Source organism: Lissotriton helveticus, chromosome 1_1 (genome assembly GCF_964261635.1).
Source record: "Lissotriton helveticus chromosome 1_1, aLisHel1.1, whole genome shotgun sequence".
In the NCBI taxonomy this organism is placed as follows: Eukaryota; Metazoa; Chordata; class Amphibia; order Caudata; family Salamandridae; genus Lissotriton; species Lissotriton helveticus.
In genome coordinates this window covers 1881055205-1881078522 of record NC_136057.1, presented here as the reverse complement: position 1 = coordinate 1881078522, position 23318 = coordinate 1881055205, and the positions used below count along the sequence as shown (strand labels likewise).

Here is a 23318-nt window from a genome sequence, read left to right as displayed (position 1 = left end):
ACAATTAGCAGCCATCACGAGAGGGGCAGGGCTGTAGGAGGGGTGCAACTGTGCACTCTTCCTTCCTTTCCTCATGTGTAATGTGCTTTCACTTTTGAAAGTGTTATGTAGCTGAAACACGTTTCATTGGGATTGTTACAGCATAGGCTCAAAAGAATACAGGTTTGTGGTACCTATCTTCCCTTTAAACTGTAATCAATATACGTAACTTTTTATGGATTTTTTAAATGTATGTGCAGTTAAGCAGCCTGTGGTGGTGTTCACGCAGGAGAGTTTGTAGTTAGCAAACTCGACCTAAAGGTACTGGCGCGCATTGCATAAGCACCCAGCCGGGTCACATTAATCAAGGGCACGCCGTTTTTTTTAAGGCACCAGCAGTATAAATGATTTGCCCAGAATCCCAGGATATACTGGAGCCGGGCGCCGAGACTCAACAGCACTTAGTGTTTTTTTTCCTCAACCCCTAGTTCGGCTCGGCTCAAGGAAGGGTCAATGTTAAAATATTTTCACAGTATGGAATTATCTGTACCCCTCTTTTGAGGCGATAAGGATTTCGCCGTGTGCCAAGTCATATCTTCCTTCACTGGCTCTGCTCATATATACACGGGCAACTACGCTTGGTTGCATTGCTGCTGTGTTGGTGTTTTGCCACCATCCGTCTTCACGTCATATTTATTATTTGCACTCTAGGGTATGCAGGTTTCCGATAGAGATACTGTGCACTCCAGGCCTTGCAGACTACTTCTGCCCTTGGTAAAAAATAAAAATGCCTCGAGCCTTTCCTTGGATGTTTGTTTTAGGGTGGTAGCTGACATTTCATGCCAGAACCGAATTTTCACAGTTACGCCTTTATGCTTTCACTTATAGACAAAATGTGCTTGAACTGGCAACCTATTTCACGTTTCTGTCTGATAATAAAGGGAAAGACTGTTGACATCTTAAATTGTGAGCGAGAATGTGTTTGTCTGGTGACTGCTTCCTGCTGAAGAATGAAGAGCAAAAATTAAAAAGAGGGAAAGCTGATCTGAATTTCGATGGTGACATTCACATATGAAGCAATTGGAGTTTCTTTTTGTGGGGTTTCAATTGTTAATTGACAGTTATAATCCTAAAGAACTTAAATGTAATTGTTTCAAATGTAAATGTCACCATCTAATATTTCAATACCTGATTTTCATTTTTCAGGGCTGTGTTTCATTGTGCATGTTTACTTTCATTCAGTCTACACACTCCAGCAGGACTACTCCACATTGATGACTCAAACAACAATAATGAACTCAATTCCCTGGGCACAGGCCATAACTAATTTTTAATCATTCTTTGCGGGGGGCATCTGCTCTCAATGGCAGGTTTTGTACTATGGTCATCTGTTTATTTATAGCTGCCAAGTCTTCAGATTGCTTATGTGCAACATATTCATAGTTTCATTTGCACAGTACTGAAGTCCAATCGTACAAGTGGCTCACTACAGTGTCAGTAACTGTTTATCATATTTAAGGCAGTAAGATATGGGGCAGGTTTTGATTTGTTTAAATATTACATCACTGCACTTTCACAATTTCTTACTAAACCTTTCTCTCTCAAATTTGCTTAAAAATGTACCATTTGCCACAGGTTTCTTTAAGGTTTTCTCCCCAAACACGAAATAACACTTGAACCCAACCTTTATGCCTCACCACTTTCAAATGTCACTAGCCGCCACTGCATCCAGCCGCCAGCTTCCTCTTTTACAGCTTCAAAAGAGAGCACGGCCTGTGCCACGTGGTGTTCAGTGCTCCTGGTAACAATGCAGGTCCAACAGCTTGGTGCCACACATGATCCTCCCATCAGGGTTGCCAGCAGTTGTCTCGTCCACCAGTGCTGGGGCAGGAGGTTTCAGCAACATTTGAGGGCTTCAGCGGGGGAAGTCATTCTGGGGGAGGCATATTGCATCCCTCAGGCACCAGCGTCCTCACCGGTCTGCCATCCGCTCTAGGCCCACAGTGTTCAACACCAGCAGTAGCCCTGCCGTGCCTGCTTGAGCCCCCCTGCCAGGTATGCTGCCAACATCGCCCCCAACAGCTCTAGACATATGTAACAAACCAAACAATGCAGCAATATTGTATTATCCCTTTTAAAAATGCAACCATATATACATTATCGCAATCGGAAGCTTGGTCTCCCTAAGGTGGATGCACAGTGGGCTACTTGTTCAGAAATTTTGGTGAGGGGGGTATTTGAGATTTAGACCCCCCAACCCCCTCGTGACACCTTCCACTTGACAAAACATGTTTTTTCACATAAAAAAACAGCACTGTTTTTGAAATGATGCTTCTCTTGGACAGTGCCTGACGGACGCCCTGAGATCAATTCAGCCCACCCCCAAATTTGAAGACCTCTGTTCTAGAACGTCACTGCTGAACACTATGGGCCTGGACAATCAAGAGCGTGCACCCAATCTGCTTAAATAACTAGCTTTATAACTAATTCACATATGTGATAGTATAACCTGGCATGAACACATATGCAGAGGGAGGGGACATTATGTCTCTTTCTCTTTTGAGTCAAGGCCCATACCTCCCCACACTTAAAGGTAATAAATAACTATTACACTCTGCATCTGTCTATATGTACGCATATGCCAACACCAGAAATCCATCTGTGGTGATACTTAAGACATGAAAAACAAATGGGACAGAAGTGGAATTCTTAAACGTGTCAGTCACCATGAATTTTTAAACATTTGCAGCAATATTTCACTGATCCTGTAATACACAAAGTAATCCCCAATCATTCGCAAAACTGTCTTGGTGTGTCTCACAGCTGTATCTGAGGACATAGCGGTGGTCTAACTTGCAGCAGAAGAAACCCCATATTCTATTAAAACAATAATAATTTAAAAAACCCTTCCTAAATAAATAGCTCCTGACTAGAAAAATAAAAATCTCCAAATAATTGAGAGAATCTAGTTAAATGGTGAGAGTCTGCTCCACCGAGACTGAAGGAGGTCAATGTCACTGGCCAGAACGTTCAGTGTTTACAGATCACCAAACATACCATCGTCAGAAAGGATGATTTCAAAGCCATTTCGAGCGGCAATATCGGTCCCTAAGGAGTCTCGTAAAGACCAACTTCTCTTGTGAAAGTCTTTGGGAGTCCCCAAAAAAGACATTTTTGATTAAGACAAAAATGATGAATAAAACAAGAATCTGGCCCTCTACATAACTGCAACAGTAACCATGGTCCGGTTCTGGATAAAGAAGTCCTTTATGGGGTTCCAAATTCTGGAGTGACACGACCATCTCAGCCTGCTGCATGGACTGCAAGGATAGACAGTCTCCTCCAGTATAAGTACCTTGCTCAGTTCCTTTTCACAGACGCCTCTCTCACTTTCCAAGACAGGTGGACATGGCACATATGAAGTGGATGGGTTGGTGACTGAAGGAACAATAACTGGCGAAAATTCAAGCAATGTTGTAGAACTCTGTATAATAATCATCTGATCTTCTTGTAACTCAGTTTACCTTAGTCTTTTGCAAAAGGTTCCCACCCTTTGTCATAATCAAGCAAGTGTAGAGGGTCTGCTTTCAACAGAATGAGCCCTGGGGCAATTTTGCAGCATTAAATCCATTGTCTGAAGACAACATTTTCACAAACGTCAAGCAGTGGTGGAACAGTTTACACTGCAAGAGCAAACTAGGCATCTTATGGGACAAATGTTTAGGGCTGCGGTGAGTGTCCAATAACTAGATACCTAAAATCCTAATTTCCTTGTATTAAACGTAAGTCCATCCAGAAATATAAAACTTTGGACCGAACATATTAAAAAAAGAAAAAACCCACATACCCTATTTGCCTCATTTATCCCTGACCCAGATTAGAGATGTATTAGATCACTTATCACCAACCATGAGGAAGAGGCCCCTGAATATAACATTGAAATATCCAGAACGACTGGCATCCATGGCTAGATGTGCTGCCTAGCCCTTAGGGTCCAGAGTTCATGTGTAGAAGTCTAGATTGCCATAAAATCATGTTAAGCTTCCCAAAATGTTGTTGCTATGTGAACCGCATTCAGTTTCTTGTCATTGTCCTGGCCCAGGTCATCTCCTGGGATTTTTAGTCCAGTACTTGGCGAGGAACCTGTCCTCCAGAAAGTTCTCACAGATGGGAGAGGGGCATTCTGTCCTCTACTAGCACCACTTCAGAACCCAATTGGTCGGTGCACTGCTTTACGGTTGCCAGGATGCCAAGCAGCCGCCGTTCCATTGCTTCCAGGTGAGAGTCCAAAAGCACAGGGGAGATGGGGTCATGGCCCATGGCTTTCTTCATGGCAGACCACAAGGAATTGGATTTCAAGTGGTTTAAACGATTCCATGTAGAGACCCGGATGCTACAAAGAAAAAAAAAAAGGAGGCGTATAAATGTTAATGTCAGGAAGAATCATCTGAAACAAGCTTTAAAAATGCCAGGGTAAATATAATGTGAAGGAGCGTAGGGACAGATCTCAAAAGTGGTTACAACCTAATGCCTTCTCCACTGATGAAGTGTGGCCAAGTGGAGCCCCTGAAAACAGTTATCTGCATACAGTCAATGATAATCAGAAAACCTCACAACGCATAGAAGTCAATGGACCCCCCCCCCCCCCCCCCCTAAACATTTGCTCAAGGTGCACAAACAAGGCAATGCATTCCGAAGGAACAGGAGTCAACATAACACAATGGAAATAGACATTCTAATTCACAAAGTTTTCCTCAAATGTAAACTTCCTTTAACACTAACTAGCTCGTAAACTTCTTTTAAGCACTAACTGGCCCTCCACTCTTGTGCAGGAAACGGGAGCAACTTAAGAGTTTCTGGTCATAGGAGCACTGTCTGTAGCTATTGCAGATACCTCTAATATGTTATGTAGTTTTTGTAACACGGTTTCTGGTGGATACTCAAACCACTTTGGGCATCTCCCCAGGCATCTGACTGGATCCAGAAACTCTTGCAATGCCTCGTGTGCCAACATGTGGCAACAATGACCTATTTTACCACTCTTCCCACATCCGTATATAACAAGGACCATATAAATGATGCCATCCCTATGTGGCACCAATTTAATAATTAGACTTTTTGCACCACAGAAAGCAGAGCTAGCAGAACTGACCTATCACCAGCAGCGTACGACACCTAACTTGGGACCTTATTAATATTTGAAAGTCCTCTAAACAGATCAGGAAGTGGGTGAATGGTGAGGAATCTGCAATTAGAGCATTCACTAGAAAAGCACATTACTGAAGGTAACTTATTCTTCTCAGGGATACTTCCAATCACGGATTCTTCACCATGTGAAACAATACCAAGCAAGGCCACTTCCAAGGAGGTGCATGTAGGAAGTGGACTTTATGCCAGGAAATACTACAGGATTAAGCAGGCAAAATTACCTTTCCTGTGGACTTGTGCATCAATGTAGTAGTGTTTGGAGAAAGTATGGACAGACACCAACGCAGGTGCCTGGCAGATGGCCAAAGCTGGACTGTCCTGAACTAAAGCAGAACCTGAAGGCACTCTGGAGGATTCTTCTTCTTGCAGGGCATAACACTTTAATGCAGAGGACAATACGTGTGGCCAAGATCAGTTTCTGGATTGTCTTTCCTCTTCTTTGCACCAGTAAATCAAACAAACAGCTGATTATCCGCCCAATACATCTTAATGTAGAAACTAAAGGCACACTGTATGAAATGGGTTAATTACTTGTAACAATAGTATTTCAGCTTGACATACCTCTAGATTCACATCTCACATTATTTCAATCTAGAGGTTGGGAAACTGTGTAGGCTATTCTTTGTGCGCTTCGACAACAGATGGAGCCAAAAGGACCTCCCTATGGCATCACAATTAAGCCTACAAAGCTCCTTCACAGTATGTGGACTATGCGCCGTGTTCTGTCAAATATAATTTCACTGCGCCTGATGTGCACTGCATCACAAATCAATGTGGCAGTCAGGTGGTCAAATGCTATGACAGAGGCAAAAATGGAGCAGAGCTACAATGGCCATGCCACGTAAAGAAAAAGGAAGCAGCGGCTCAGTTTGGGGGTGAGGGGGAAACCTAAGGATGTCGGTTGTTTTTGTAGAACACCGTTCAAGTGTTACCTGTTTTTTTTATGTTCAACACTCTTCCTCCATGTAAATGACTGAAAAGCCCTACAGGATAAAGTCTACATCATGGAGGAACAAGTCCATTGGAACACCGTCAGGGCCAGGGGCCTTGCCAGGTTTGGAAGCCCTAATTGCCTTTATAATTTCATTAAGATGAAAACATATCTTAATTGGGTAGATGTTATTGCTTGTAGGCTGGACCTCGTGAGTTGTGTTTTCTGTTACGGGACCAGGGGCTGTTCCAAAAGTTTGGGCGAAGTGGGAAACCCAGTTTTCCTCCGGTATAGCCACATCAAGATGATCGATATCTGTTTTGTTGGCCAGGAAGGGCGATCTTATGGTTTGACAGAATAAGGTGCTATCTTTTCTTTGAGCACTGTCGTGTAAGCGCATCCAGAGGTCTTTTTTAATTAGTTTTTTGCGATCTTGCCTTACTGTATTGTATATCTTCCTCAGATAGGAAATTTCTTGAGGATCCCTAATAGGTTTATGCAAGGCGTCTTTAAGTGATGAGAGGGCCTTTCAACATGTGGTGTCAAACCATCTCGTGGTGGGATGCTTAGTCTTGTTTTTTATGATAACGAATGACTCGCCCCTTATTGTTTCCTGGATGCTTTGGAAACTGCTGACAATCGTCTGCGGTGATGCCTCCGGAGACGTGCATTTGGATAGCCACTGACCTGATTTTTCAAGAACCCTTTGTGTCACCACTTCAGGATCTATCTTGGTCCATTTTACTGTATACCCGTTCAGATTATTCATAGAAAGTGTTTGTTGATTGAGGGAGCTCAGTTTTATGGGATGGACTCTTTCCCGTTTGATGTTAATTTGTATACTAAGCGGGTAATGATCACTTATTGGGTTTGACCCAGTTACGAAATTCGCTAGTTGCCCTTTAAGTGAATTAGAGGCTATTATGTAATCTATGATTGTGCAGCAGCCTCGCCCATGGAATGTGGGCTGGAAATCCTGCTGCGGATTAACCAGTTCGTTCGCGTGGGCCATATCAAAAGAGAATAAAATTTCATTGAGTTTATTACCGCAGAGCGAGTGGGCGAAGTGAGGTATGGGGTTCCCAAGTTCATTTTGGAGGCCGCAGTTTCCGTTTTTATAGTTTGAACACAGCGGAAGGTTAAAGTCGCCACCCCAGATAGTGTAATTTGAGGTTTTAGTGTTGTCATTTTGAGACACTCCTAGGGCTGTGGCGATCTCCTCTAAGTTTGACCAGCAGTCCGAGGTACCTAAATTGTTGTAGTAGTTTATGAGAATGTAGTTGTTATTGTCTTTGGATGACAACATCTGAGAGATTTGAAAAATTTGAAATGTTGATGACTCCTTTAATAATTTCATTTTGAGGGGGAGGGTGTTGGCTACGTACGTCATGAGCCCCCCTTTGGGTCTGCCCATATTTCCCTGTACTGCTGTGGTGAAGAAAGGTTTGTAACCCGCGAGGTGGAGTGGGATTGTACACCAAGTTTCTTGCGGCATAAGATCTGATGTCGTCTGGCCATGTCTAGCCATGGCCCTAGTGTTATTTTTGATAATAAGCCTGCGATGTTCCAGTAAGCAATAGAGATGCTCAGGTTTGTGGAGTCTGCAGGGACAGGAGGCGATTTTAGCAGAGTATTTGCAGGAAAGATGACTTGAGAGTGGTGGAATTCAACCTGCGGGGAGTTAACAGGAGGATTAGGAGCTAAAATATGCTGATGGTGCAAACCAGTGTTGATTCCTTCTGAAGCTAAGGAGGTAATCTGGGTAACCTTGTTAGAAGTGTTTGTAGGAACAACTAGTGTTTCCGGAGATAGGTCGTCAATAGTAACAGTATTGGAAAAGCTAAGGGAACCGGTTGATAATTCTTGGCATACATTCCTAAGATTGCAAGGAACTGGCTCCAAAGAAGCTCGCTGCTGAGTGAGGTTCATTTGCGATAAGATGGAAGTGTTTGTGTTCCTAGGTTCGACCCTGGGTGGTCAATCGACCATCTCCAGGCAGTCAAAGCGGTTTTGCGTTGGGAGACCCTGCCAGCCTTCATAGGATTGTATGGGCCTATCTTGCCAGTATTGCCTTGGCCAGTCTCTCGGGGGATTTCTGCCTCCCTGATCATAAGTGTACTCCTGCTGATTCCAAGGCTCTCTTGGGGTCTGGCGCCAGGATTCCCTAGGGGTCTGGTGCCAATTCCAGGGTGGGGTATATCGATGTTGTCGCACAGGAGGATAAAAGAAAGAAAGGTGACGAGCGTCAATTCCCCCCTTTTTTTCCAGCGCGGGCCAAGCACAAATATGATCCACTACGGAGGGATCTCTGCAGGTTACTATTACGCAGTCTCCGCGGGTCATTTTTGTTGTTTTGCCAACCCATACTACCCTGCGGACTGTGGATATCCCTCCCGAGTGGTGGGGTTCTAAAGGCCTGTTGATACTTAACCACTGCATGACCTTGTTTTTAAGGGACCATGCGGTTTCAGGTGTATCATCGGTTAGCTCTGGTACACCGGTGAGTACTAGCGTATATGGAGTGGCTTCTGGGGGCAAGTGGACTGAACGTCTGGTAGCTGATGTTTTATTGGGGTTATTTTTGGACGAAGGCTGGGGGACGGCTGATTTTGGTGACAGAGGTACTGACTTTTTTGGTGAGTGGGGTTTGCTGGGTTTGCTGATCACCGGTCCTGGTATATCTTGGGTTACCAGGCCTGTGTTAGATGTTTGCCGATCTAATACCACAGTGGATTTACTCTGCTGCGGTTGGGGCTCTAAAGTTTGTGAAGTTTGATTTATAACACTTTGCGTTTGATTTTTAGGGGGTAGAATAGTCAAATTTGATCGTTTAATTGCTATAGATGGTTGTGGATGAGAATGGTTTTTGATGGACTGGGGGGCTTTTCGCTGGCCCTTTATTTCTATGGATGTATTGGTGTCAAGAAGTGTTGCCGACACTATGGTCATCTGGGCTTCCAGATTTCTAATACTGAGTTGAATGGGTTTTAAGTACTGGTACAGCAAATCTTTTACGGTGGTCAGGACTTGCGAGGTCACGTTACATGTTCTGCAGAGGTTAGCAGTCGCCTCGTTCAGAGTTGTTTGATGGAAAGTGTTGACTGCCGGAAGGAGTGAAATGTTTTGTTGGAGGGGATATACTGCTTGGTTTAAGTGATCTCTGGCATGAGCGGGGATCGGAGCCATTTCTGCTACACTATCAATAGGTTTTGTGCTGCCTTGTTTTGAAATGGCTCCTTCCCTTTCTCCTTGTGAGAGCAAGATGGAATTGCACTGGGATCCTACCTGAGTTAGGGTTTGGCAGACCGCTAAGTCAGGGGTTGCCTCAAGATTGTCCGAAGTTAGTGAAAGGTCAGACTCTGACTGAGTGACAGAAAGGTCTACTGTAGATGGTACTGTAATGTTTTCAGAGACTGACATAGTCACGGGTAAAGAGCAGTTTTGGGAAATAAGGTGGATCGGGGATGCGGCAGTTGCTATGGTGCCTAAAGATGAACGCTTCGCGTTCATAAGATCCAGTGACACTCTTTTTTCGAGTAGGGAGATACTCTGGTTTATTACCTCATGAGTACGAGTGATGAACAGATCAATGGGGCCGGTTATTTGTGCTACCTCCTGTGCGTTTTTGGACTTGGTCTTTGTAGTGCTCCTTGTCTTCGGCGGCATATTTGTAATCTGCTAGGAATGGATGCTGGGGTGGAAAAAGGGGTGGCCCGGTCCGGTCTCTACCGGGCACTAACTGGCAACAACGGGCCCGCCCTTGGCCCGGGCTTAGCCCCGGGCGCTCCCGCGCAGCGATGTGCGCCGCTTCTTATAGGTGTCAGAAAAAGGGCGGGGCGGTCAGGGAGAGCGGGCCAGGTGACTTGGCCTCGGGGTAGCCGGGACTCCTGGGAGAGCGAGTCCCGGTCCCAGCGCTCGCAGCCCTGTCACTCACACACTCACCCAGCAGGGGCCAACAATTGGATGGGCAGCCTCGGCGAAGCGGGACCCGCAGGGAGCGGGTTCCGCAAGCTGCTGGTAAGTCCTTCCCTTCGACGGTGGCAAATCCTTCCTTTCACAACAGGGCAGAAGTCAGTGTGGCGTCCCGGTTTGCTAAACAGGCGGAATCCTTTTCAGCTGTTCTGCTGGGCGGGGCGGTCAGGGAGAGCGGGCCAGGTGACTTGGCCTCGGGGTAGCCGGGACTCCTGGGAGAGCGAGTCCCGGTCCCAGCGCTCGCAGCCCTGTCACTCACACACTCACCCAGCAGGGGCCAACAATTGGATGGGCAGCCTCGGCGAAGCGGGACCCGCAGGGAGCGGGTTCCGCAAGCTGCTGGTAAGTCCTTCCCTTCGACGGTGGCAAATCCTTCCTTTCACAACAGGGCAGAAGTCAGTGTGGCGTCCCCTTGTTCCTCCATGATGTAGACTTTTGGGCGCAGATAATCACCCGGGTCATGTCAGCAGTAACCAAGATCGGCCTATTCCACTCATGGTCTACCTCCATCCTCCTGCCCATTTTTAAAAAAGGAGACCGCAACGACCCTGCTTGTTATAGACCAATCTCCCTTCTGGACTCAATGGGCAAAATCGCAGGTGGAGTACTCCTGGACCGCTTACAATCCTGGGCCCGGGAGAATAACATCATAACCGACCTGCAATATGGTTTCCAGAAGGGGCTTGGGACCGTGGAGCAGGCTCTGAACCTTGTTCTATTGGCTGGTAAATATGTACACGCCAAAGGAGGCAACATCTACCTCGTCTATGTCGACCTAAGTGCGGCATTTGACTGCGTCCAGCACGCGAAACTCTGGCAAATACTAACTGACCTGGGTGTGGATCCCCCGATAACAACATTCCTACGAGAACTTTATTCAAATGCCGAAGGTCGAGTTCGTTATGGTATCAGTGGCGAACTGTCGCGTCCATTCCAGATAACGAAGGGAGTAAGACAGGGCTGTGTCCTGGCTCCCTTCCTGTTCAATCTTTACACTAATGGACTTGAACAGGCTATGCTGGACGGGAGTCAGGACCTCCCCCAGATAAGTCATCGCCCAATACCTACGCTGTTGTATGCTGATGACTCAGTGATTCTAGCACGGACACTAAACCAACTTCAGATCCAAACCAACAAGTACACAGCTTTCTATGGACTCACTCGGTCTCAAAATAAACATCAAGAAAACCTTCGTAATGCATCTCGGCCCAAGGACTAAAACCACAAAACCAATAATGGTTGATAACACCAAACTGGAAAAAACCCGGGTCTATCCATACCTAGGTATCCTAGTGGACGATGCTCTGAATTGGCGGAAGGCAATCGAGGCCAGGAATCTCCACTTTCGTCGTGCAACTTTAGCATTAACATCTTTCTCGAGGAAACTGGGGAAACCAGCCCCATCTGAACTCCTGACAATATACTATGCGAAATGCCATAGCGTGGCCACCTATGGTGCTGGAATCTGGGGTCATGGACGTATCGACCACTTACAGGTCACTGAAAACGCCTTCGTAAAGTATATCCTAGCCCTCCCCCAAAGTTCTCCGACATTAGCCTCACATCGGGAGCTTGGTATGGAATATATTATTGACACCATCCGATGCCAGCCCATTCTGTTGTGGCATCGAATATGGTGCAAACCTGAATGTCATCTAACTCGCTCCCTCATTGCTGACTGTTTAACCCTGGCAAATTGGCGGAAAATCCCCTGGTTAACATATGTTTCTAATTTCTTTAAAGACTTGAATCGTGAATCCTACTTTGAAGAACCACCCTCAATGGAAGACATCTCTAGGAAGCAGTTAAAATTAATGTGTCTGGACCACCTAAGGGATTTACGGAATCAGACAGAGATCATTAAACCATCAAATGAAAAAATTGGCGCCCAACAAACTGGAAAATCCATGCAGCTTTATTTGACGTATTTTTTAACCAATCACGAAAGGTTTCTATTAACAAGACTTCGCTTTAACATTTTCTTCCGATTAGTTACATTCCCTGAAACGAATAATTGGTCGCCCAACTTGCTGAACTGTCCCTGTGACGGAATTTCTCCTCAATCTACGATCCACGTTGTCCTTTTTAGTAAATATTATAAAATATCAAGGAAAAAGTGGATTATTCCGATTCTCCGAACCATTGGTCACAGACAAACACATGCAGCATATCTTTATTTGCAATCCTTAAAATCAATGCATGACGCTAAATACATAGCGACCTTTCTTAAAGCAGTCTTGATAACACGTCGCAGCATTTCTAGCTAATTCTGGAACCGAACTGTATCTTAAAATTTATGTTTCTATTTAAAAATGTTTCTTTAATATTGTGTTTCTTAATCATGTGTCTAAAAATTTTTATTATGTACTTTTTATGATTATTTACTTGATAATCGAATAAAAGTTAATGAAACTGAAACTGAAACCCTACAGGATAGAAACCGCCTTTAGGGTTTAATGGCCTCCTTCTGTAGCCAGTGCCCCCTGACCTTCAGGGGGCACATAATGCCACCATTCCCAACAACGTCATCACTGTTCTTACTGTCAGAATGTGACTTGCAGTAAAGTAGAAACTTTTTCCTGTAGTGTCCGAAATCTCCTCTCAGTGGGGTAAGCAATTGTATTCGGAGTATTTAACTCTGCCCCCAGAAAAGTCGTCATCCGAGATGGATGCATTGATTATTTCTTCATATTGATCATGATTTCCAGTGTAAGGCATAAATACCCTTGGCTATGCTCTTGGTACTATGTGCACAAGTTTCCCTTTGTGAACAGCTGCCTGGATGAGTACACATAATTCTTGTTGTATCTAATATGTCCTGCCACTACTGCCAAGAATTCTGTGAACAATCTTGGTGCCAATGTTTACCCGCCATCAACAAAAAATGTAAGGTTCTCTTTTGAGATCAGGAAGCTTGTTAAATACATCCCTTTGCTACTCTTTGAGTAGTTCCTCAAATTTTTCAAAAACAGCTGTTCTTTATATGATACCCATGATTTACTAAATTGATCATCCACTTCTCTGTGGTGATGTTCTCACATTTCTGCATAAAACCACTCATCCCTTCAACTGGGGTGTTGTGATTGGAGAGGATCAGCATTAAGTTACTTTTTCCTAGACTTGGGACCTTATTAATGGATAGAGGCCAGACACAACTGGGAGGATGAGAGAGTCCATGAGGGATCTACAGTTACACAGAGTATCTACCAGAAAGAACGTCTAAGGTAAGTAACTCATTCTCCCTGCAGAATTTTCACGTTTTGAGTAGATACTAAAACAGAACCTATTTGGAGGTGGGTCTATAGATGTACTCAGACCAGAAAGTCTGCAGGACGGGGCCGGCAAAATGCTCCTCTCAGCAAACCTGACTGACCGAATAGTGCATCCCAGGGCTAAGCACACTGCAGCTGCAGATTACATTGAAGGACCCACATATGCCAACAGGCAGGAGTCACCAGCAGAGTGCATGATTTCTAGAGCCCAAGCTGCTTCATAACTATAAAGGCTGGAGCAGAAACTATGGATTTAAATATGGGGTTCCTAGACCGATTGCCCTGACCTCACTGCTGGAGCAGGAAGGACTTCAGGGCAACTATGTCCAAGAGAGTGGGCAATGTGGCCAGTGCAGTAAGTTGAATGTTGTTTGACCCTACCACAAAGCAATACTTACTGTGGGACAGCAGGGCTGGTATATGAATGTATGAGTCCTGATGCACCAGGGACACTATCCAGTCCTTAGCATACAAGTCCTGAAGAGGCTGAGCATGAGTAATTTTGAACCTCTCTTTTCTGCGGAAGGTTTTCAAGAGTCAGAGGTCTAGACTCATTTTTAATCCACCCACCCTTCTTAGGGACCAGAAGCTACCAGGACTAAAACCCCAGAGCTCTCTCTGCCTCTGGTAACGGTTAGATTGCTCCTTCAGCTACCAACATTATATTTACTTTTGATAGAGTAGCGGTGTGCTTCACCACACCTTAAGAAAGGGAAGGGCATAACAAAGTTGACTAATTAAGAAGGACCAATTGGTCCGATGTAATGGAATACCAGTAAGGTAGGCAATGTTGGATTCTTCCACCATCTGATGTGTCTGGCAAAGAAGACAAGGAGTGGTGCTGCAGTTAGCCTCGTTGTTTGAAACACCCTTTACACATGCCATCTCAAAAAGTTTGCAAGGTTGCTGAGAAGATTGTAGCTGTCAAAATTAAACATCCCTCTAGTGTTCTCTGAATATCCTGTATTGCTGGTGGGCATGTTGAGCAAGGAAAAACAACACCCGTTTACATTTCTCTAATGCTGCATCAGCCTTCTCAATAAAGAATCTATATGCCTCAAATAGCATGCCCATTAGGGAAGCTTGTAAGTACTATGAGAAACCAGCAGGAAGCACCCAAGCTTGCCTTCTAATAAGGAGGCTGATAGCCATAGCACAGAGGGGCAGAGTCTGAATAGTCCAGTCTAGAACCTTCTTCACAGTGATAAGGCAATCATGTACTGTCTGAGCAAAGGCATTATTTATTGACTCTGGCAAAGCCAGCAATACCTTGCATATCATGTCCAAAAAGGCATGTGCGTAAATGCCTAAGTATTCCATGCATTCTGAGGGCATAAATGGCAAATGTTCAAAAGAAGGCCATACCATGGTTTATCTTACGTGTGAAGGCCTGTACTCCAAACCATTTGGATCGCCTGGAGCAGTCATGAGACCTCACAGATGCTCTTGAAATGGTTTTGATAAAGCAGCCAGCACTGAGCCAGTCAGGGCAATCAGCGCTAATGTTGGTGGCACAGGTTGCGAAATTTCAGTGAAGGGGTTAGCCTTCCTCTCTTCTGTGGGGAGAAGCAATTCAAGGAATTATACCGCCTTGCAGATCACTACTGCAGAGGCACTTTCCTATGCACATACTACAAGTGCCATAAATCTACAAAATAAACATCAACGGAATTCAATGAAACAAAAGGGAAGGTTGACAGTTTCTGTAGTGGGTACTATCTTTACCATATACTTTAACTTCCAGGCACCAGCAGGTGTCAGCAGCTATCCAGCGGACAGTGGTCTTAGGCAAACTTCACGTTTCTTTACCTGGGAGGCATCACTGTCAAGTGGCGGGCTTTGCCGATTCAGTACTTGTTACACTGCAAGTACAGCAGTCATACAGCGGAAGATTCATCTGCTTATGTAGGCATGGATGGAGGGAGATTTACGATCCTATTCTAGCATTCTAACGAACTTAAAATGTATATTTTATTTGAGCAAAACACATTTATTTTAATAGGAAAGCATGTCATTTTCTTTGAGCAGGGAGTGTGGGTCTTTATTCAAGATGATGTGCTGCCTATATTCCCACCAGTGTGGGACCTGCTAACTTTTATCGTGCTCTTCTGAACACCCTACTTACATGCAGCACTGATACAGTGGGGCAAGGATACTCCTTTCATCTACTGTAGGATTTCCAAAGCTGAAAAACAAAGAAATCTCATCAGTTACGCAGACAGAACCAAATCACTCATTTTGCAGACAACTATTTACATAACCAGGAAAGTAACATTGTATCTTAATATCTGCATACATCCTGAAGTTTAGGGATGCAGAAAAACATGCGGATATGTATTAAAAAGACATTCGCTTTTGGTAATACTGTGGTGGCAGATAATGGGACTTCACCCAGATTTAACTTCTTTCACCTCACACTCTCCTATAAACCTTTCTGACCCTCGATGGCTAAAGCAGACTATGCTGAATGGGTAGAAATATGCCTAAATACCTCTGAAGGCGCCACACTGTGCGCGAGTACAGAATAGGTCTCAAAATCCAAGCAGACATCAAACAAATAGAACAGCAGATGTCTGAGAAATCCTGTGCCTTCCCAGTCACCCCTTTGTAAAGATTGCCTTAGTTAAGAAGCCTCCACAATCCATGGGTGTGTTTCCATTATGCTACATCAGATATGTGAAACTTAAATCCAGGCTAGTGGCATCTTAGATTTGCAAATTCACATAAAATCTATTTACCTATAGAAATTCTAAATGGAGTTTATGTAAATAGTGAGGGGGTCAGCCGGAACATTTAGAATGGTCAGACTTTGCAATGGAGATGCCAGCTATATACAATAAGGGGGCATTCTTAGTGCAATTCAACCCTTTGATTGGAAACCCTTATTTTACAATGCCTTCTTCTATTGCCAGTTCTACCCAATTACCTGAAATGAAGAACTCGGTACTAATTAGTTGTACAAACAAGCATTGAAAATGCAATAGGTCTCGCAATAGAAGAGTTTAACATTTTTCGTTTTGCAAATAGATGAGTGGCGTTGCGTGGATGAGTGGCGTTGCGTGGATGAGTGGCGTTGCGTGGATGAGTGGCGTTGCGTGTGTGAGTGGCGTTGCGTGTGTGAGTGGCGTTGCGTGTGTGAGTGGCGTTGCGTGTGTGAGTGGCGTTGCGTGTGTGAGTGGCGTTGCGTGTGTGAGTGGCGTTGCATGTGTGAGTGGCGTTGCGTGGTTGAGTGGCGTTGCGTGGTTGAGTGGCGTTGCGTTGTTGAGTGGCGTTGCGTTGTTGAGTGGCGTTGCGTGGGTGAGTGGCGTTGCGTGGGTGAGTGGCGTTGCGTGGGTGAGTGGCGTTGCGTGGGTGAGTGGCGTTGCGTGGGTGAGTGGCGTTGCGTGGGTGAGTGGCGTTGCGTGGGTGAGTGGCGTTGCGTGGGTGAGTGGCGTTGCGTGGGTGAGTGGCATTGCGTGGGTGAGTGGCGTTGCGTGGGTGAGTGGCGTTGCGTGGGTGAGTGGCGTTGCGTGGTTGAGTGGCGTTGCGTGTGTGAGTGGCGTTGCGTGTGTGAGTGGCGTTGCGTGTGTGAGTGGCGTTGCGTGTGTGAGTGGCGTTGCGTGTGTGAGTGGCGTTGCGTGTGTGAGTGGTGTTGCGTGTGTGAGTGGCGTTGCGTGTGTGAGTGGCGTTGCGTGTGTGAGTGGCATTGCGTGTGTGAGTGGCGTTGCGTGTGTGAGTGGCGTTGCGTGTGTGAGTGGCGTTGTGTGGTTGAGTGGCGTTGCGTGGCTGAGTGGCGTTGCGTGGCTGAGTGGCGTTGCGTGGCTGAGTGGCGTTGCGTGGCTGAGTGGCGTTGCGTGGCTGAGTGGCGTTGCGTGGCTGAGTGGCGTTGCGTGGCTGAGTGGCGTTGCGTGGCTGAGTGGCGTTGCGTGGGTGAGTGGCGTTGCGTGGGTGAGTGGCGTTGCGTGGGTGAGTGGCGTTGCGTGTGTGAGTGGCGTTGTGTGTGTGAGTGGCATTGCGTGGTTGAGTGTCTCGTCTTCATAAACGTTGGACAGAGTAGCGGATTGCCTCGTTGACAAAGGCCACATAAATTAGACAAACGGAAATCCAGGTAAGCACACACTGACACGGGAACTGAACAGAAAAAGACAAGCATGCACATGCATTAAAGGACATACACACAAGCCTATGAAAACACATACAATGCTAAACTAAAACACTAGTTAGTCAGATGAGACGTTATGCAAACCTTCTTTACACAGTAATCCCGCACCAAAATTAAATAGCAGGGCTAGATTTTCCTAGAGGTTAGAGAAGCTATGTGGCCTTTAATTGAGATAGATGGCCGCATATGACAACTCCATGTTTGTTCTGGAGTGGTTTATTGTCCCAGGAGAGCCGCAGAGTCTCATGTGAAGCAGAGGGTTGAGGAGTGTCCGCATTTTGGCAGCCCCTTTATAACAAGCATGAGATGGGACCCGAAAACACTGGAATGAGAAGGGGCTGAAAGGAGCTAGTGACAGAGTTCAACTGGAGGAGAGGTGGGCAAAAACAATGAAAATGTGGACAAGGGAGGAGAGAAGGAAAGGTGACAGAGAACTGCTGGAGGAGCAAAGAGGAGAAAAGAAATGCGACACGGCGGGCAGGGGAGGGGGCGGAGCGGGTAGTAATTTCACTCCATACCTTCTGGTGCTAGCACATACAATTACATTAAGAATATTACAGTGAGTGGATTGATTTTGTTACGGTAATTTTAGCAACATATCATCTTCGAGCAGCGTTTTCACTAGACTTCAATGGAATTAACAATATTTGAGGATTCTGTCAATTATTCAATCGTTTTAAGGTCTGTTTCTTTCTGATGTAAACAACGAGAACACTAGCAAAGGAGTAAAATGTGATGTGTGCGAGTGATTAATCAATGCTTGTACTGCGTCTGTGTGGTGTTTCCTGGTGCGTGTCTGTCCGTTTTCCCGTGCATTTGCAGGCAAAGGGAGCTTAACCCCATTGGAAATGCAATAGGTCCCGCATTAGGAAAGTTTGAGCTATTGGTATTGTAAATGACACTTTTTTTATTTATGTGTAGGTTTTGAAAGTAGCAAAATTAATAGCTTTGTCAGTTACAATGTCAATAGTTTTAACTTTTGCAAATGTGACACCTATAGCATTTGTATTGCAATGTGTGTTGTATTTACGTGACTTAGATGTATTGATATTACAAATAACAATGGCTTTTAATTTTGTAAATAATTAATACTTAAATAAAAGTTATTGTAATTTATAATGGCAATAGCTTAAACGTTTGTAAATAACTTTTGTGAAGATTATGTTCAGTGTATTTTATTGTGACGACAATCCAAGAACATTGCATTTGCACCTACACACACAGAGCCACACACATGTAGATGTGGTGGTGGTGGATCTGGGGGATATGGTGGTGGTGGATGTGGTGGTGGATGTGGTGGTGGTGGTGGATGTGGTGGATGTGGTGGTGGATGTGGTGGTGGATGTGGTGGTGGTGGTGGATGTGGTGGTGATGGCGGTGGATGTGGGGGTGGATGTGGTGGTGGATGTGGGGGATGTGGTGGTGGTGTTGGTGGTGGTGTTGGTGGTGGTGATGGTGGTGGTGGTGGTGGTGGAGGTGGTGGTGGAGGAGGTGGAGGTGGAGGTGGTGGTGGTGGTGGTGGTGGTGGAAGTGATGGTGGTGGGTGTGGTGGATGCGGTGGTGGATGCGGTGGTGGTGGATGCGGTGGTGGTGGATGCGGTGGTGGTGGATGCGGTGGTGGTGGATGCGGTGGTGGTGGATGCGGTGGTGGTGGATGTGGTGGTGGTGGATGTGGTGGTGGTGGATGTGGTGGTGGTGGATGTGGTGGTGGTGGATGCGGTGATGGATGTGGTGGTGGTGGTGAATGTGGTGGTGGTGGATGTGGTGGTGGTGGTGGATGTGGTGGTGGTGGATGTGGTGGTGGTGGTGGTGGATGCGGTGGAAGTGTTGGATGTGGTGGTGGATGTCATGGTGGATGTGAAGGTGATGGATGTGATGGTGGATGTGGTGGTGATGGTGATGGTGGATGTGGTGGTGGTGATGGTGATGGTGGATGTGGTGGTGTTGTGGTGGATGTGGTGGTGTTGTGGTGGATGTGGTGGTTGTGGTGGATGCGGTGGTGGATGAGGTGGTGGATGAGGTGGTGGATGAGGTGGTGGATGAGGTGGTGGATGAGGTGGTGGGTGAGGTGGTGGATGAGGTGGTGGGTGAGGTGGTGGATGAGGTGGTGGATGCGGTGGTGGTGGATGTGGTGGATGTGGTGGTGGTGGATGTGGTGTTGGATGCGGTGGTGGTGGTGGATGTGGTGGTGGTGGATGCGATGGTGAAGTGGTGGTGGTGGATGTGGTGGTGGTGGATGTGGTGGTGGTGGATGTGGTGGATGCGGCGGTGGTGGTGGATGCGGTGTGTTGGTAGTGGTGGATGGGGTGGTGGTTGTAGTGGATGTGGTGGTGGGTGTGGTGGTGGTGGGTGTGGTGGTGGTGGTGGTGGTGGATGCGAAAACAGCGAAAAGTTACTAACACCCTTCTTCAATGACTGAGTCAACCTTCCACTTTTGATGTATTAGCTTGTAGGTGATTTAAAGGTAAAACAAACCCTCGAAACATAGCTAGGAAGGAGTAGATGCTTCCACAGTATATGCAATGCAATGGTTTTGGATAATGTACACAGATGAAGAGATCGTGAAGTGTTGGGGGTGGGGGAGAAGTTTTTGGGCTTAGCCCTACTGACCGGAGGAACTGAATATCCGGAGGATGCAACTGACTGTTTAACTATAAGCGTTTTATGCTAATGCTGTCCATGGTTTGTGATAAACCAAATAAATCTTGTAATAATAAAAATAAAAATAATACTATAATATAATGTACAAATAAAAACAGTAGCTATAAGAAAAACGTGCACGTTCTAGTGAGTTGCTGTCCTGTTTCCTGTGCTGCAGATCACCATCGTACACCCTGAACTCGAACGCAGAGCATCTAGCAAAGGGTAACGCAGGTCGGCGAAGTTCCTCGTTCAGCAAAGTGCGCGAAAATTGCCGTACAATTCCATTTGCAAACATGTTTACCACCGCATTATATGTATTATATATTTCACGAATGCGTGCAAATAGGTTCTCCCTTTGGTACAACGAGCACCAGGTGTATGCATACGTTTATAAACAGTAGACGCATGACTACATCAACAGCTCCCTGAGTTAGAGATTAATATTTTGAAATGTAAAGCCAGGCGTACAGAGCCGTAGGGGGCGAGACCTGTTGATATATAAAACTATTGGTACAATCATCACAACAACGGCACCCTGACGGGTAGAAAGGGTGTAGCTGGGTAGAACGAGATGCCCATCTAAGCGCTAGGCCCCGCACCCCCTCGCTCCCCGTCTACCAGCGGGTCCACGTGCCCCACATTTCAAAGGTGAAAGCCGGGCCCGGAAAAAAAACACGTTGTGTGATAGATAGCGCCGAGACAGTAACAAGTGGGAGGGAATAGCTCTCGGCATTGCTGGGTGGGCGGGGGAGCAGGAGTCTGTGGTGTGAGAGACAAATGTTGGTGTGTGAGGCTGCCTTTCAAGTCGGGTGGGGGAGAAGGTAGTCTAAATGCGACAAATGGTAGTCTGGTGCGGGGGAGGGGGAGCAGGGTAGCAAGCGGGAGTGGGAGAAATAAGTAGGGTCGGGGAGTTTGTTCGCATATTTGCAAAGGAAACTGCAATAATATATTTTCAGTAGTTTAATGTGTCACTTTGAAAACTGAAATTTAAAATATGCTGTACGACACAGATACATTTCTTATTGATTGTATGAAACTCCAACTGTGCAATAAATAAACCCTTTCCTAAAAATGTCTCCGTGTTGCTACCTTGCGTGTCAAAGCCATTTAAAGATCAACTAATTATTATCGTGAGGTGCGGAGGATGTGTCGTTCTTTCACCACACCCGTTTCATTTTAAATAAAAGTAGTTTAAAACAAAACACAGAGGAGCTCGACCAGAGAGAGAGAGATGCCGAGACATTTCGAATGCATACAATCGAAAGGTGTCAGTTAATGGAGGGAACATACTGAGCAAACATAAGATCTTGAAGAATGAATATACAGACGACCTCTGCCTCCTGCACCCAGCACCGTAGCTAGGAAAGCTCCTGTATCCCCGACTGCACAGCTATTAAGATAGGTGGCTGCGTGTATGTGTTAAAGCTCCTCCTCCCAGAAGCACACTTTCGGGCTTGGGACAAATTGCTTGCAATTTGCATTTTATCTGTTGAAACAGCAGGGTCAAATAGCCGCAATTGAAAACAGAAGGGCAAATACAAATATTGGTTCCTAAACAGAGTCAATCAATCAATCAATCAATCAAGACATTTATAGAGCGCACTACTCACCCGTAGGGTCTCAAGGCGCTAGGAGGGGGGGGGTGCCGTTACTGCTCGAACAGCCAGGTCTTGAGCTTCTTCCTGAAGGCGAGGTGGTCTTGGTTCAGGCGCAGGTCGGTCGGGAGAGAGTTCCAGGTCTTGGCGGCCAGGTAGGAGAAGGACCTTCCTCCTGTTGTCGCTCTTCGGATGCGGGGGACGGCGGCGAGGGCGTGGCTGGTTGATCTGTTTATTTATTTATTTATTTTTTTTTTATTTATTTATTATTTATTTATACACATCCTCCGCACCTCACGATAATAATTAGTTGATCTTTAAATGGCTTTGACACGCAAGGTAGCAACACGGAGACATTTTTAGGAAAGGGTTTATTTATTGCGCGTTTACACGGTCTTTTGAGTTCATGCGAGTGATTTGGGCAAGAGCGAGGAAAAACAAGCATTGGCCGCGGGCCGGGAGCGATGACGAATTTTGGATGGGGGGAGGGGGGAGTATTGCCAAGCACTTGAGAGCTAATAGAGATTTTATTACAAAGCCAAACAAAACTGTACCGCAAGTCACAAAAAGAACAAGCTTTCACTTTGTAAATAATACACCCCACCCAAATGGAGATCAGGACTTCAAGGGAACATACAATACCAGGGCTTTGGGGAGAGGAACATTTTCTTGCGTAGTGCTGTGCATTTTTGCCGCTTGGGCTCTCCGTGTCCTATAGAAAGTACAGGATCGCTCGAAAATAATTAAAGCACGCTGTCAAGGTTGAACAGCAATTGTTGAAACATCTGAATGCGCTTCCTAGGTGGGTATACACACATACACAACTTGCAACCAGTCAATTCAGCATCTAAACAGAGAAAGCACCAAGTATAGATTGCGGGTGCACATTGTCTGTTACCAGAATGCAGCCGAACGTTATTAAGAAACCGCAAAACCCTGCGATGAGGACGAGTACTCCTTACGACGAAGGAAGTCGGCAAAGCAATTCACCGGCCACGGTGAGTGACACACGCCTTCCTCTTGACATACACTGAGAGTGCAGACGGTGTATTATGAACGCGTTAAAAGCGAATATGGAACACAAGAATAAACAGAAGGGAAAATAATGTGATGGGGACCGAAAATAATGACCATAACCCTGCGATGAGGACAAGTACCCTTTACGACGGAGGAAGTCGGCAAAGCAATTCACCGGCCACAGTGTGTGACATGTGCCTTCATCCCGACATACACTGAGAGTGCAAGCGCTCGTGTATAGAGTAGCGGATGGTGTATGAATGCGATAAATGCGGATATGGAAGAACGCTACATTAAACAAGACGGAGGGAGAGAAGGGGAGGGGGGAGGAGAAATGCGACACGGCGGGCAGGGGAGGGGGCGGAGCGGGGAGAGGGTGTGAAAGCAGCAGGGGACTGGAGTGCGGCTGAGGGAACTGATGTGCACGCGCTTTTAAGCTCAATGAGCATGCGCATTGAGCTTAAAAGTCACGGGCACTGCAAGGAATCGCCACGATTCCTTGCAAGTTAGTTAAAGAGTGGTTAAGCCCCAATAGTCTCGCAAGCTCGATGCGCATGCTC

General features: G+C 45.9%; 1 protein-coding gene across 2 annotated transcripts in view; it reads right to left on the bottom strand.

Moving 5' to 3' along the window:
* Nucleotides 1-2099: 2099 nt before the first annotated feature.
* Nucleotides 2100-23318, bottom strand: part of FAM20B (FAM20B glycosaminoglycan xylosylkinase) — a 188478-nt gene continuing 167259 nt past the window's right edge. For both annotated transcript variants that reach the window (XM_078642242.1, XM_078642251.1), the window contains exons 7-8: nucleotides 15488-15547; nucleotides 2100-4372 (exon numbers count right to left, since the gene is read on the bottom strand). In XM_078642242.1, coding sequence (XP_078498368.1) covers nucleotides 4141-4372; nucleotides 15488-15547 — 292 coding nt within the window. In that variant the 3' untranslated portion in view covers nucleotides 2100-4140. The remainder of the gene's footprint in view (nucleotides 4373-15487; nucleotides 15548-23318) is intronic.